Raw genomic sequence first — 13,582 nt, 5'->3', positions numbered from 1 at the left:
GCTTCAGGGTGAGACGGCCAGCTCCAGAGCCGCGCCCCTGGGTTCGAATCCTGGCTCTGCGCCTCGCCGGCTGTGGGACCCCGTACGAGCTTTTCTCCTTCTCTGTGCCTGCTTTCCCTGTCTGGTACGATGGAATCGGAGAGCCTGTGCCCTGGCCTTGTTGAGAGTCACGTGAAGTGCCAGATGTGAGCCCGGCACACAGCCAGGGTGCAAAAAGAGTTACCTGGGGCAGCCCCCACCCCACCCCCAAGCCCTCCTCACCCACCAAAGCCTGGAGCCAATGCTTCTCAACAGGGGCAGTACTGCGCACGACCTCCAGGGGGCGCCTGGAGGCTTGTTTGGTTTAATAATTTGCAGTTACATTGTGCCCTTCACTTCAAGACAGCAAAGGGGCCCTTACAAAGCAACCACACCCCTCCTTTTTTTTTTAACTGGGTAGTATTTTTTTTTTGTATCTTAATTTTTTTTAGGTATAGGTTTTTACTTTTTAAAAAATATACTTAGATTACATAAATGTTACATTAAAAAAAACGGGATTCCCGTATGCCCTGCTCCCAAACCCTCGTACATTTCCCATATCAACAACATCCTGCAGTAGTGTGGTACATTCGTTACACTTGGAGAGCACATCTTGGAGCCTTGCCACTAAGCGTGCCATGGACCTCTGTGCCCTGCTCTGCCTCTGGCTGGGGACAGGGGCTGCATCCCCCAAGGCTGCTCAGCTGTGGGCAAAGGGGCAGAAGGAACTCATGCCCTAGAGTCCCTGCGGGGTGCCAGGCTCTGGGCAGGGGTCTCCATCTCACCTGTGAGGTTGATAGCATTAGCCTGGTTCATAGCTAAAGAAGCCGAGGCCCCAGGAGGTGAGGCAGTTGCCCAACGTCAGAGGCTGGGAAATGGGATTGCTGGCTTCTTGCTCAGTCCCAGAGCCCTCGCCATTCCCTGTGCCCGGGTGCCAGGCTGCCTCCAGAGGATGGGGAGGGTTGCAGGTTGGGGAGCAGAGTGGCAAGGGGGAGAGAAGATGGGAATGGGCTTTTCCTGGGTGGGGATGAGATCAGCTGAGGGGTCCCTTCCCAGCCCCTCCCTCGGTCCTCTGTCCTCTCACCCGCCTTGTCCTCCCCTATCCGCGGTTTGGTGCTGACCCCCAGTGGTAATTGAAGGGCATTACAGGGTCCTCGGACTAGTCAAGGGAAGGAGACCTAGAGCCCCGACGCTCCCGACCGGAAGGGCCCGCAGAGAACACTGGGTCCACCCCAAGGTGGAACTGAGGTCCGTAGGTGGGGAGGATGCACCCAAGGGAACTGATGTGGCTCAGTGGTTGAGCGCTGGCTTCCCACATATGAGGTCCAGGTTCAACTCCTGGTCCCAGTACCTAAAAAAATTTTTTAAATTAACCTCTGGGGAGCAGATGTGGCTCAAGCAGTTGAGCACCTGCTGGGAGGTCCCAGGTTTGGTTCCTGGTGCCTCCTTGGAAAACAACAAGCAAACAGATGAAAAAACCAACTCAGGGAAGCTGATGTGGCTCAATGGTTGAATGTCAGCTTCCCACATATGAGGTCCCGGGTTCAATCCCCAGCTCCTGGTACCTCAAAAAAAGAAAAAAAAAAAAAGATGCACCCAAGATCACAAAGCTAGTTAATGACAGAGTCAGAGCTAGAACCAGACCTTCTGATTAACACACTCTAGGGTTCACAGTTGCCATTTATTAAGTGTCTCCTGTATATCAGGCAAGATGCTAGAGGCTTTTAATCCACATAACAGTCCAGGGAGGAAGAAGGTATTTTCATGTATGTGTAGAAAACTGATCACTTACCGACATTCTACCATACCCTGCCCTCCCTCTAAGATCCTGGAAGGTATAACCAGCCGCAGCCCCACGGCTGCCACGGAGACACAGGGGACTGTGAAAAAGCCCTCCTGCCCCAGTCTCTAGCCAGGAATACAATAACGATAACATAACAATCAGAGCTCTGGTTTGTTACGTGCTAGCCACGTGTCAGGCTCTTACCTACACTAGCACAACCGCCAGAAACAAGCCTGCGGGGCAGGGAAATGAGGAAACTGCGCTTGCGAGAAGCCAAGTGGTCTGTCTGTCCAGAGTCGTACAGCCACTGTGAGGAAGAGACCAGAATTAGAGTCAGGCCTCCCCCGACCTCCCAGCAGGAGGCGTTCCGCTGGCCAGTGGGACCCCGTCCAGCCAGATCTTGGCTCTGCCTCACTGCCCCCTTCCTCCCCAGCTGGCCCCAGAGCACACACTGATGTCCTTCCGGAAGGCCTTAGAGCAGAAGCTGTACGGGCTCCAGGCTGACGTCACCATTAGGTAAGGGGGGGCTGCCCTCCTCCCCTCCCCTGCCTCTGGGTTTCCACTGCTCCCAGAGCCCCAGTGGGGAGGGAAGCTGGCGCACACACAGCAGGGCAGGCACTCTGCTTTAATGGTGTAACTGTTCACGCAAAACGCGTCTCGTGCCAAACCCCAGGATATAAAATAGAGAAAAGGACAGACTCTCTGGTTCAAGCAGGGGTGAGGGTGGACTCCTACCACAGACCCACATGAAGGAAAAATGCTCTTCATCTATGACTCAGCACGATGAGTGTCTAAAATCAACTGGCGAGGTGATACATTCACTGTGATGCCAGTGATTTTTAAAAAGACCACACAACAGGGAAATATACTTTTTCTACCTTTAGATTTATAAGTACAGGAAAGTACAAAGGGCAGGGAGAACCTGTACCAGTTTCGTGGAAGTTATCCCTGGAAGGGGAGGGTGATAGGGCTGCCATGTCGAGTTGGGCAGGTTGTGCACTGAACAAGGGCACCACATGTGTGAGGACACCATTCCCACTGTAGACATCCTAGAATTGTGTCTCTATCACAACTTTCTATAGGTGGTGGTAAAATGCCTTGAGGAAGGGACACAGGTGCCTTTTACTGTCTCACACTAAGGTGCCACATGGGCTATTGGCAGCCCTGGTGGGATGGGGGTGGGGAGGAGGGTGGAATTTGACAAATTTGTCATTTGTCAAATGAGTGCATTTGCACTCATTATGGTGTCAGATGGACTTGGTTCTAAGCCAGGTTCCACCATTTACTGGCTTGTGGGCCTTGAGCTAGATACTTCCCCTCTCCCAGCCTCAGTTTCCCCATGGTTGCTAAGAGGATATAGGTCCAGCCTTTTCCCAGCGCTCCCTCCTCAGGAGCCCCACCCCCACCAGACCCTCATAGAGGCAGAATGAGTCGGCCCTTGGGGGCCGCCGGCCAGCCCACCATCCTCTCTGCGCAGACGTGGAGCCCGAGGGGTGGGGGGGTGACCGCCGCGGGCAGGTGAGGACCCGGTGGCGCCCTCCCCGCAGCCTGGACGGCGTGCCCTTCCTCATGCACGACGCCACACTGCGGCGCACCACCAACGTGGAGCAGGAATTCCCGGAGCTCGCCCGCAGACCCGCCGCCATGCTCAACTGGACCGTCCTGCAGAGGCTCAACGCCGGCCAGTGGTTCCTTAAGGTCCGGCCGCACCCGGCGCCAGCCCTAGACGTGGGGAGCACGGGACGGGGACCCGCGGAGCAGGGGCGGGGTGGCCCCCAGCCGGGTGGTCAGGGGCCTCCCCGGGCTCCTGCCGCTGCAGCCGGGCTCGTGGCTGTCACTGCTGGTCCTGGGGCCACCTCCCCCACCAGGGAAGGTTGAAGATGATAATAGTCAATAAAGTCATTAATGCTGGAAAACTCCAGAGGGCGGTGGGTTCTCCGGTCTGCTGCATGAGGAATCCGCGGGGGTCTGAGAGATGGTCCAAGCAAGGCATTCCTTTGGCAAGCGGCGGGTGGGGTGGAGCGCTTAGGGCTGGGGTCTCCTGGAGCCCCCCCAGGGCCCGGGCTCCCTTTGCAGACACTGGCCGCACCCGCCGGAGCTGCAGCCGCGCGTGTGTCCATGTCCCTGCCAGGCCGACCCCTTCTGGACAGCCGGCTCCCTGTCGCCCGCCGACCGCAGGGAGGCCCAGGGCCAGTCCATCTGCAGCCTGGCCGAGCTCCTGGAGCTGGTCAAGGACAACACCTCGCTGCTGCTCAACCTGCGCGACCCGCCGCGCGAGCACCCCTACCGCGGCAGCTTCCTCAACGTCACGCTGGAGGCCCTGCTGCGCTCGGGCTTCCCCCAGCACCAGGTGAGGCCGGCCCGCAGCGCCCCTCCTCGGCCCGTGTAGAGCGGGGGTGGCGTGCCCCTCGCCTCCCCGGCAAGAAGGGCAGGCGGGGGCCCAGGTGCCCGCTCACCCCGGGCACTGCTGCCCACACCGGGGGGCACAGTCTCTTGGGATCAGAGGCCTCCAAGCCCAGTTGACTGGCAGGGCACCCATTTATGGCCCCATGCAGAGTAATCGGTATTGGGGCTAGAAATCGTGGGCCCAGGGCCTAGATGAAGCTTCCTGAGCTGTTGCTAGAATGATCACAGCCTGGCTGGGTCCGAGGCGCCCCCCCACCCCCCGCCGCCCCCAGCTAGTGATTACTGTATTTAAGCTCCCCCGGGGTGCCAGGTCCCACCTCCTTTAGCCCTAACGGCTGCTCTGCGAGGGGAGGCGCTCTCGTGCGCCCTTGGCAGGAGAGAGCTGAGGCTGGCCCCTGGCGCCCGCAGGTCCTGTGGCTGCCTAACAGGCAGAGGCCGCTCGTGCGCAAGGTGGCTCCCGGCTTCCAGCAGACATCCGACTCCAAGGAGGCGGTGGCCAGCCTGCTGCGGGGCCACATCCAGCGGCTGAACCTGCGCTACACTCAGGTGTCCCGCCAGGAGCTCAGGTGCCCGCCCCGGGGAGGGGGCGACGCGCTGAGCCTCCCACTTCCCTGCCAGCCGTGCACGCGCTGGGCGCGAGGGGCTCGGCTGACCCAGCTGGCACCTGCGCGCAGCCCCTGGGGGCGGGGGTTCTGCCCTCCAGGGCTGTAGGGAGGTGCTGGGGGGCCGTGCTCGCACCCTGGGGACGGCGGGAGCCCGCACAAGCCCGCACGCTGATCCCCTCTGCCACGCCCCACAGGGACTACGCCTCCTGGAACCTGAGCGTGAATCTGTACACGGTCAACGCCCCCTGGCTCTTCTCCCTGCTGTGGTGCGCGGGGGTCCCCTCCGTCACCTCGGACAACTCCCATGCCCTGTCCCAGGTGCCCGCCCCCCTCTGGATCATGGTGAGCTGGGGGACTGTTGGGGGGGCTGGGGGCATCTTGGGGGGCTGCCCCTGGCCTGCCCCGGCCGCTCGGGCTAGCTCCCTGCCCACAGGGTCCTCTCTGGTGGGGTCTCCACGGAGGCCTGGGGAGGGTCTCCAGGGGCGCGGGGGGGCCTGGGCCCGGCCCACAGGGAGGAACCATCACCGAGGGCCCTAGAAGAGTGAGGAGCGACTTCGGGGTTTGGGGGGTTGGTGTCGGTTGGTTTCTGTTTTGTTTCAAGGAAGGGAGATGATCAGGAAAAGAGGTGAACAGCGGGGCGAGAACAGGGAGTGTTGCATCTGGTCTGAGCACACCGCGAGTAGACCCGGCTCTCACCCAGCGGCCCAGCGCCTGCCAGGGGGCTGGGGAGCCCTCGCCTTGCTCCTGGGCCGCGGGGTTCTGCCCGCTGCTGCCTTCCTGCCCGCCCGGGGTGTCCCTGGGGGCGCAGCTGGAGGGTATGGGGACGGCTCACGTGGCTCCAGGGCCACAGAATCAGATGGGGGTGATTGGGGGACGGGGAGGCGCCTGGGGAAAGTAGGACGAGAGCGGGAAAGACAGCGCCAAAAAAGGGGCCTCGGGAAGCGGGGAAACAGGACCCAGGTGGCGACTGCAGGTGCCGGGGTTATCACAGCCCCTTCTAAGCTCTCGAGACCCCATCTTCAGCTCTCCCCCGGCCCGCCCTTCAGCACCCCGAGGGCTCAGCCCAGGGAGACGAAGTGGCCTCCTGCCCGTGGCAGCAGGAGCCAGTTGTCAGGTCCCAGGGAGGTGCCCCAACAGGAAGGGCCCCCCACCCTGCCCCTCGCCCCCAACACCATCACCTGAGGTCGAGGGGGTTGAGGACCGGCCCTGCCCTCTCTCTAGTCCCCTGGAGGGGTCGGCCCGCGCTCCACACCCACAGCCCCGCGTAGCGCCAGCCCACGGGGCCGCCCCGTGCACACCCTCGCGTTCCCGCTGCCTTCTTCATCGGCTGCTAACACGCACGCCCCCCGCTGCGCACCTCCCGCGCTCACCCGCACGCCCTCTCCCAGCCCACTCACTCCAAATCCCCGACCCTCAGTGCTGCGCCTGCCACGCACAAGCCCCCAGCCCCCAGCCCCTCCCCTGCCCCTCACGATGGACCTGTGCGTCCTCCCGCCCGTGGCCTCTGCTCCCGAGCTCGGCCGGGCCTGGCCGTGCCCAGCAGCTGCCCGCGGCCATCTGTCCACAGGCCCCCTACGAGTACCGTCTCCTGTGGGTCGCCGCCGACCTCTTCTCCTTCACCTTCATCGTGGGCATCTTCGTGTTCCAGAAGTGAGTAGGCTCCGCCGCCTTCCGTGGCCCTCCCTCGGCCCCCGCCCACCAGGCCCAGCCCCTGCCCGCCCTGAGCCCCTCTTCAGGGGAGAAGGAAGGACCCCCAGGGCCTCCAGACCCTGCCCCCCCAGCCAGAGTTCAAGTGATTCTGGAATGAACCCCCACCCAGCTGCACGGGCTCGGCCCTGATTTGCTGTGTGGCCTTGGCACGGTGCGGCTCCTCTCTGGGCCTGTCTCCGAAACGGTTCACGTGGCATGGTGAACACCCCCAGCCCCCCCAGGATGCCCAGTGGGGTGGGGGCGTGGTGGGGGCGTGGCGGGTCTGGGGGAAGGTTTCGGGCCAGGCGGGCCCCGGCCACAAACCCAGGGGCTGGCCTTTTACTCTTGACTGACGTTCTCTCTCTGTCCCATACTGCTCTGATCTGCGCATGTCCCTCCTCTCTCCCCCTCCTCCCCCTCTCTCTGCTGCACTCTGGCCTCTCACAGCTATCACTTGATCAGGTAATTCTGGCGGGGTCCTCTCCTCTCCTCTCTCTTCCTCCTCCCTGCTGTCCCCTTCTCCAGGCTCGTCTGGAAACCTGCCCTGCGCCGGGGGCCCCACCTGCTCACCCTGCCGGACCCTTGTCTTGCCAAAGCCTCCTCTGCCCTTCCCCGCTCTCCCCCTCCCCCTCCCCGGGTCCTCCCCTCCGCCCCTCCCATCGCCGTGTGTGTCCCTCTGGCTCTCGGGGGCTTCTACTGTTTCTGCAGGGGGGGAACCAGGGCTGCCCGGGCAGCAGGGGGCTGACTTGGCCTCTCTCGGCACCAGAGTCCCCCGTGGGGGGCGGCCCTGCCCGAGCACCCCCATCCCCCCGAGTTGCACTTGCAGGGACCCCACCACGCTTCCTGCTCCACTGGCTTTTCCTCTCTGGGTTTGTCTCTCAATCACCCAGTGTTTAAATCCACGTCTCCCCCATCTCTTTCTGTCTCTGACAGCCTTTCCCCGTTTCTGGCTCTGTCCCGTTCTGCTTTTCTGTAGACTAGCACCCACATGCCCCTGAGAAACCCCGGGACCCACAGTGGCTGAGCTTCCTGTCCTGGGTGTACCTGGCTGCAGGGACCCAGGCCTGACACTTTCCTTGGAGAATTGAATGTTCATTTCCAAAATGAGCCCCTCTTGGGCACATGGCTTGGGTGTTCCTCGGTCAGGTGGCTTCAGTGGCCAGCTTCTAAGAAGAGAAGCCTAGCTCCCTGGCTGTGGGACTGAGCCCAGCACAGGGACATCTGCCTGGCACCCAGCCAGCAGTGACCCCATGTGCCCAGCCCATGCTGGTGCTGGGGGCACAGCCAGGAGCCAGAGCTGCTCGCCAGGAGCCCCCCATGGGCTAGGGGGGAGACAGCCAGCCGCGCTGGGCCCTACTCTAGCCCCAGCCAGGGTGGTGCCCTCGTCCTCTTCAGGAGAGCCTGATGGGGGGGACCGGGGGGGCCGAGGCAGCGAGAAGCCTGCTCCCCGAGGCCTCTTCCTTCCCTTCATCACTCGAGAAGCATTTATTGGGCGTCTGCCACCTGGCAGGCAGGGCTGGGGACCCCAGGACTTGTAGGGCAGCCAGCACGGCCCAAGGGTAAGCTGCCTCCCCTCTGCCCCTCGCTTTCTCCTTGTCTGTCTGCTCTGTTTATCGGTCTGTCTGCCTGTCCATTTCTGCTGTGCCGACCCCATCTAGAGGTTCAGTTGAGTCCTTGTGGGATCTTGGCTCCCTCCACTCGCCCAAGCAAGGCTCAGTTCCCTGGGAGGTTGGGTTATTGTTTCTGATCTGACCACCCGCTCCTCTTGGTGGGCGTAGGGTTTGGGGGCTCAGCGAATCCTCTGTCTAGATACCAGAAAAACTCAGGTTCACAGGCCAGGGATCTGAGGCTAATCCAGAGGAACTGCCAGAGCAAGCCAGGGTCCTGGGCCGGGCGTGCAGCCTGAGTCCTCCCGGCTCTGAGGCAGGCCCTGCAGGCCTGTGCACAGCCCACCTCTCAGCCCTCTCCCATCAGCTTTACCCCGCCTCGCCCTGCCTGAGCCGTCCCAGGGATTGATGCTCCAACCTGCTCCTCTCCCCTGGAAATAGACCCTGCCGTGCTGTCAGAACGAGCAGGGGGCCGCACACCGAGTCACCCCAACATCCGAGTCATCCTAACATCCGTGCCCCGGGAACTCTGAATCCAGTTCTGAGCAGAGCCCCCTGGCTAGCTCCCCTCCCCTCCCTGCTTTCCTTCCTTCCTCCCTGGGGCCTCCCTTTGGCTTTGCTCAGGCTGGTCATGAGGGCTGAGCTATGGAAGACATCAGCCATACTCCCCGAGACTGGCGTGTACCCCGGGGCGGGTCATCCGAGTCATGTCCCCGCCCCCCACTTTCTCCCATTCCAAAAGAGCCAGGCACAAAACTGGGGACATCTGAGACAGAATTAGCCAGCCCCCAACAGTCCTGCTGGACCAGGGGAGCCGATATGGGGTCCTGGAGAGAAGAGGAAGGCAAGGCTGAGAGTCACTAGCCCCTAGGCAAGCTCCAGCTCGGCCTTGCTCGGCCTCCCCATCCTTACAGTGGGCCTGGAGTCTTGCTGGTCTCTCGGGTCAAATCCAGAGAGGCTCCAGAGGAAGTGGGCCGGGCCGGACCCCCGCTCCAGGGCCGGGCTGGGAGGGAACTGATGCCTCGGGGCCATCTCTGCAGGTGGCGCCTGGGTGGTATCCGGAGCTACAACCCCGAGCAGATCATGCTGAGCGCCGCGGTGCGCCGGGCCAGCCGGGACGTCAGCATCATGAAGGAGAAGCTCATCTTCTCAGGTGCGCAGTGCCCCACTGGCCCACACGGGCCCGGGGCTCTGCTCCCCGCACATCCCACGAGCACGCGCGCTCACAGACACGGCACATACAGGCGGGAGCACAGGCACACACGGCGACATACGCACCTCCACGCACGGTCCACTCCAGAGCCTGTGGCTCGGCATCAGCACCTGGTTGATGAGCTGGGGTAACAGGGTGATGCGGGGGGTGGGGGGACGGGGCTGGGGAGGGTCTGCATTGAGGGCCCCTCCCCTTTAGCCTGGTTCAGTCATGGCCCCCCACACACACTGATTTCATCCCTGTTCGATGGTCGCCCCTGCTGACATACCTAGTCTGATGCAAGAGGCAGATGTGTAAACACACACACTGAAGATTGGGTGTCACCAGAGCTGTAGCCGATGGGGGTGCTGGGCTAGAGTGGGTACAGAAGAGGAGGAAGTGGTCAGAGCTTCCTGGGGCAGCGAGGAAGGTGTGGGGCATGCTCTGCAAGGAGCTTTCGAGGCAGAACAGCCTCTAGAACAAAACGTCATTTTCCTCGTGGCTTACGGGGAGGGTCCCCTGGCTGGCTCACTCCAGGTTGACACTGGGAGAGCCTTGGTCTCCAGTGCTGTGATCAGGAGCCCGGGTTCCATTCTGAAGGCAGAAGAGGGTCATGGGCAGATTGGTCTTTGAGCACTTTTCCGGCAGAGGGTAGAAGGTAGATTAGAGGGGGACGCTGGAGAACAGGAAACCAATAGGTCAGGGGAGAAACGTGGCCCAAGGTAGAGAGAGAGGAGGTGTGACTTGAGGGAGAGTTAGGAGCCAGGCGGACCTGGATTCAAATCCCAGCCCTACCCCTGCGGAGCTGCGTGGCCCTGAGCATGCTGTCTACCCTCTCAGCAGCCGCCTCATCTGTGAAATGGGCCAACACCCACCTTACTGAGCACTTGGCCGGTTAGCACCTGGAGTGCTGCTCGGCAGACGCTGGTTGAATGAACGAGGGCCCACCTGGAACAACTCTGATTTTGAACAGGTCCAGGAATTGTGTGAACATCCACTCATCCATTCACTCCCTCATTTATTCATTCATTCCCCAGATACAGGCCAGGCACTGTTCTAGGTGCTTAGGGTACACAGATTCTTGCCACTGGGGCACTTACACTCTATCTACCCTAGCACAAAAAAAACTTCTTCTGGGAGCCTTCCCTGAGCCCCAGGGCTGGTGGAGCTCTCCCCTGGTGTCCCACAGCCCTGCGAGCACCTCTCCAATGTAGCTCTGGCTACCTGAGGGCGCTCCCAGGAGGAGGGGCCAGGCCAGGTCCTCCAAGGAGGCCCCTGCACTGTGCCTGGCAGGGTCATAGTGGGTGAGCGGAATGAATGGACAGCAGGAGGCTGGGCCCTAGGCTTGCAGGCCCGCCCCCTCCTCGCAGTGCCAAACAGTCCTTAAGCAGCCGGAGGCCACTCGGGAGCCCCTTCTGAGTGTCAGGCTCAGAGGGTTCTGCCTCAGTCCCCACCCCCTCCCCACCCAGGTGGCTCAGCTCAGCTCCTCAGCAGGTGTTTCCTGTGCCTCTGCTGTGTGCCCGGTGCACTGGGACGTGGGTGCCCGGGTGCCACCTCTGCCCTTGGCTGGGTGCCTGATGCCTAGTCAGTGAGGCCCACAGACAGCGACTGCACAGGATGTGATCAGGGCTGGAGCAGAGAGGAGCAGGGGCGGGGGCAGGGGTGGCCACGAGGAGGCCCCATCCCAGCCTGGGCGCTCCCAGGAGGCTCCCAGGGGGCTGAAATAAGAGATGAGAAGGATTTAGCCAGGTGTTCAGAAAAAGCGATAGTGATGGGTGCATGGCTCCTGGCAGAGGGCCAACGTATGCCAAGGCCCAGAGGAGAACACACACCGGGTGCCATGCTCAAGAGGGTGCAGGTGGTTTCATGGCTGCAAGGTAGAGCTCCAGGGAGAGCAGACTGAGGGCAGACCAGGGGCTCAGGAGAAACCGAGGGGGCCTTGGTTCCAGGCTCAGTACCAAACCTGACTGCAGGGGCTTCGCTAGGCTCAAGGGCTTGGCCAGAAGTGCTACAGCTTCCCCACCCCACCTCCCGACATCCTCGTCGACACCTCTCCACCCTGCTACTCACGTTCTGTCTCCCTCTGACCCGACAGAGATCAGCGATGGCATGGAGATCTCTGATGAGCTCTCCATAGGTTCCGAGAACAATTACGACACTTACGCCAACAGCACCGGCACCCCTGGGGACCCCCGAAGGGGGGGCAGCCGCACCAAGACCTTCATGGACCGGAGTGGACGTTAGCTGGAGACCTGCCTGTACATAAAGTAGGAAGCGGGGGAGCCCGGGAGGGCCAGCAGAAGCGCGTCTGGACTGCGAGTGCCCTGGGAGCTGGCCTCACGGGCCCCTGCTGGCCCCAGCTCCTTGTCAGCTGTGGCCTCTCTTGAAGGCGCTCTCTTGGTCCCTGAGGCCCAGCCAGGCCAGGACTCTGACCTCCCAGATGCCCCCGCAGGCCCGGGGTGCCTTGTTCTGGGAAGTGTGGGGTCTGGGCCGGGCTCTCCCCCTGAGGCCTCCCCATGGACCCCCACCCGCAAGCCTTGATGGGCCCCTGGGCCATGCCATACCCCTGTGGCAGCAGAGGATGCAGATGCCCGCATGTGCCCACACGTGTCCGTCCTCCTGCTGTGCCGTGGGGCGCTCACTTCTCCGTTGTGACCCTGCCTTGAGGGCCTGGGCTGGCTCTGCCCCCAGCCGCCCTGCTTGTCACGTCAGCCTCAAAGCACAAGGCCCAGGAGGAGCGCCTGCTGCAGCGGTGGAGACGCATCCTCCTCCCAGCCAGCCTTCCACAGCCTCTGGCCTGCTCCGGGAAAGGGCCCGAGCCATGTCCCCTAGGATTGGCTGGAGATGGCCAGAGGAGCAGGCTCAGGGCCACTCAGTCTCATGTCGGGCGCCCACCGGAGAGCCCTGACTGACTTGATCTCAGAAGGTTCCCAGGGCACGGGCCCCCTGGGAGGTGTTTCCCATGGTCAAGGCCAGGTGTGTGGCCAAGGAGGCCTCCAGTGGAGGGAGCCCCAGGGCCTTGGCCAGGATGATTAAAGCTGCCATCTTGCTGTGTGGTGTGTCTTTTCTGAAGTGTCAGCAGGAAGATGGGGCCAGAACGTGCTGGGCTGGGGGTTCTGTTCTGGCCACGTGGAGGCATTCTCAGCTCCCTGGCCTAAGGAAAGACAAGCTCTCAGCCAGGAGATGCCTCTTCCCCCAGGGCTGGGGTTTGGCTTTGTCTTTTCTGGGCTTTGGACAACTGGAGAGGTCCTGGATTTGTTTCCTAGTGCCTCCTGAAGAAGATGAGCACGAAGCGCGCTGACGCGACAGGCTGGCGTGGTGAGCTGATTCAACAAGATGACACAATGAGGAAACACAATGAGAGACACCACAAGCAGGGAGCAGATGTGGCTCAAGCAATTGGGTGCCTCCCTCCTACATAAGAGGTCCTGGGTTCAGTTCCTGGTGCCTCCTAAAAAGGAGACATCCACACAATGAACAGACACAGAGCAGACAGGGAGTGCAAAACAATAAGGGGGGAGAAATACATAAATACATCTTCTTTGAAAAATCCTTTTATTGGGGGAGGGGGTCAGGTGCAGCGTTTCCTGGAGCTGGGTCCACAGAACAGTCTCCAGCCGGCCTCAGTGCATCATCATGGTGCCTTCCCCAAATGGGCCTGGCGGGGTCCCGCTGCGGGGGCCTCGGTGAGGGCAGCTCCGCAGTGCAAATTGCTTTCACTCACAAACCCTCTCCCGAGTGGTACAGCAACCCAACGAGACAGGCCTAATAGCAGGAATCACAGTGGTCCCTCGTGAGATGGAGAGCCAGGGGACAGGAGGGCAGGGACCTGCCAGGTTATACAGTGTAGCAGTTTGATACTGTTTATGAAAAGATAGATATTGGATTATGTCTGTAAACTTATTGGTTCCTCTGGATATATTAGATTGTATTGGATTCAGAGGTTTCACTTTCACTTGATTAAATAATGACTGTGGCTTTGATTGGGCCACCTCGGTAGTACAGAGAAAAGGACAAGGCTGGAGTTCTTGAGCTGGAGCCTGTCAGAGGGCCCAAGGCGGGTGAGAGCAGAGCAGCTGAGTGCAGAGAGATCAAGCCCCGGGGAGGAGACAGAGCCTAGAGAGCCTGAGAGCCTACAGCTGACCTTAAGAGCAGCTGAGCCCAGAGAGAGATGAGCCCATCCCAGCCTACAGCTGGTATTGGAAGAAGCTGGGGCCACGGAGCCTTAAGAGGAAAGAACCCAGGAAGCCTGAACCCTGGCAGACGTCAGCAGCCATCCTGC

The 13,582-nt window shown here is 61.4% G+C and overlaps 1 protein-coding gene across 6 annotated transcripts in view; it reads left to right on the top strand.

Annotated features, from left to right (window-relative positions):
- GDPD5 (glycerophosphodiester phosphodiesterase domain containing 5) overlaps positions 1 to 12,352 on the top strand; it is an 82,366-nt gene extending 70,014 nt beyond the window's left edge. For 3 of the 6 annotated variants that reach the window (XM_058305968.2, XM_058305970.2, XM_058305969.2), the window contains 9 exons: positions 2,235 to 2,317; positions 3,349 to 3,499; positions 3,933 to 4,151; positions 4,616 to 4,773; positions 5,007 to 5,154; positions 6,380 to 6,462; positions 6,949 to 6,963; positions 9,149 to 9,261; positions 11,396 to 12,352. In XM_058305968.2, coding sequence (XP_058161951.1) covers positions 2,235 to 2,317; positions 3,349 to 3,499; positions 3,933 to 4,151; positions 4,616 to 4,773; positions 5,007 to 5,154; positions 6,380 to 6,462; positions 6,949 to 6,963; positions 9,149 to 9,261; positions 11,396 to 11,544 — 1,119 coding nt within the window. In that variant the 3' untranslated portion in view covers positions 11,545 to 12,352. The other 3 variants (XM_058305971.2, XM_058305972.2, XM_058305973.1) reach the window with 2 other exon arrangements.
- Positions 12,353 to 13,582: the final 1,230 nt, after the last annotated feature.

Source organism: Dasypus novemcinctus, chromosome 10 (assembly GCF_030445035.2).
Source record: "Dasypus novemcinctus isolate mDasNov1 chromosome 10, mDasNov1.1.hap2, whole genome shotgun sequence".
Lineage (NCBI taxonomy): Eukaryota > Metazoa > Chordata > Mammalia > Cingulata > Dasypodidae > Dasypus > Dasypus novemcinctus.
The sequence above is the reverse complement of the archived record's forward strand: the minus strand, read 5'-3'. Positions and strand labels throughout refer to the sequence as shown.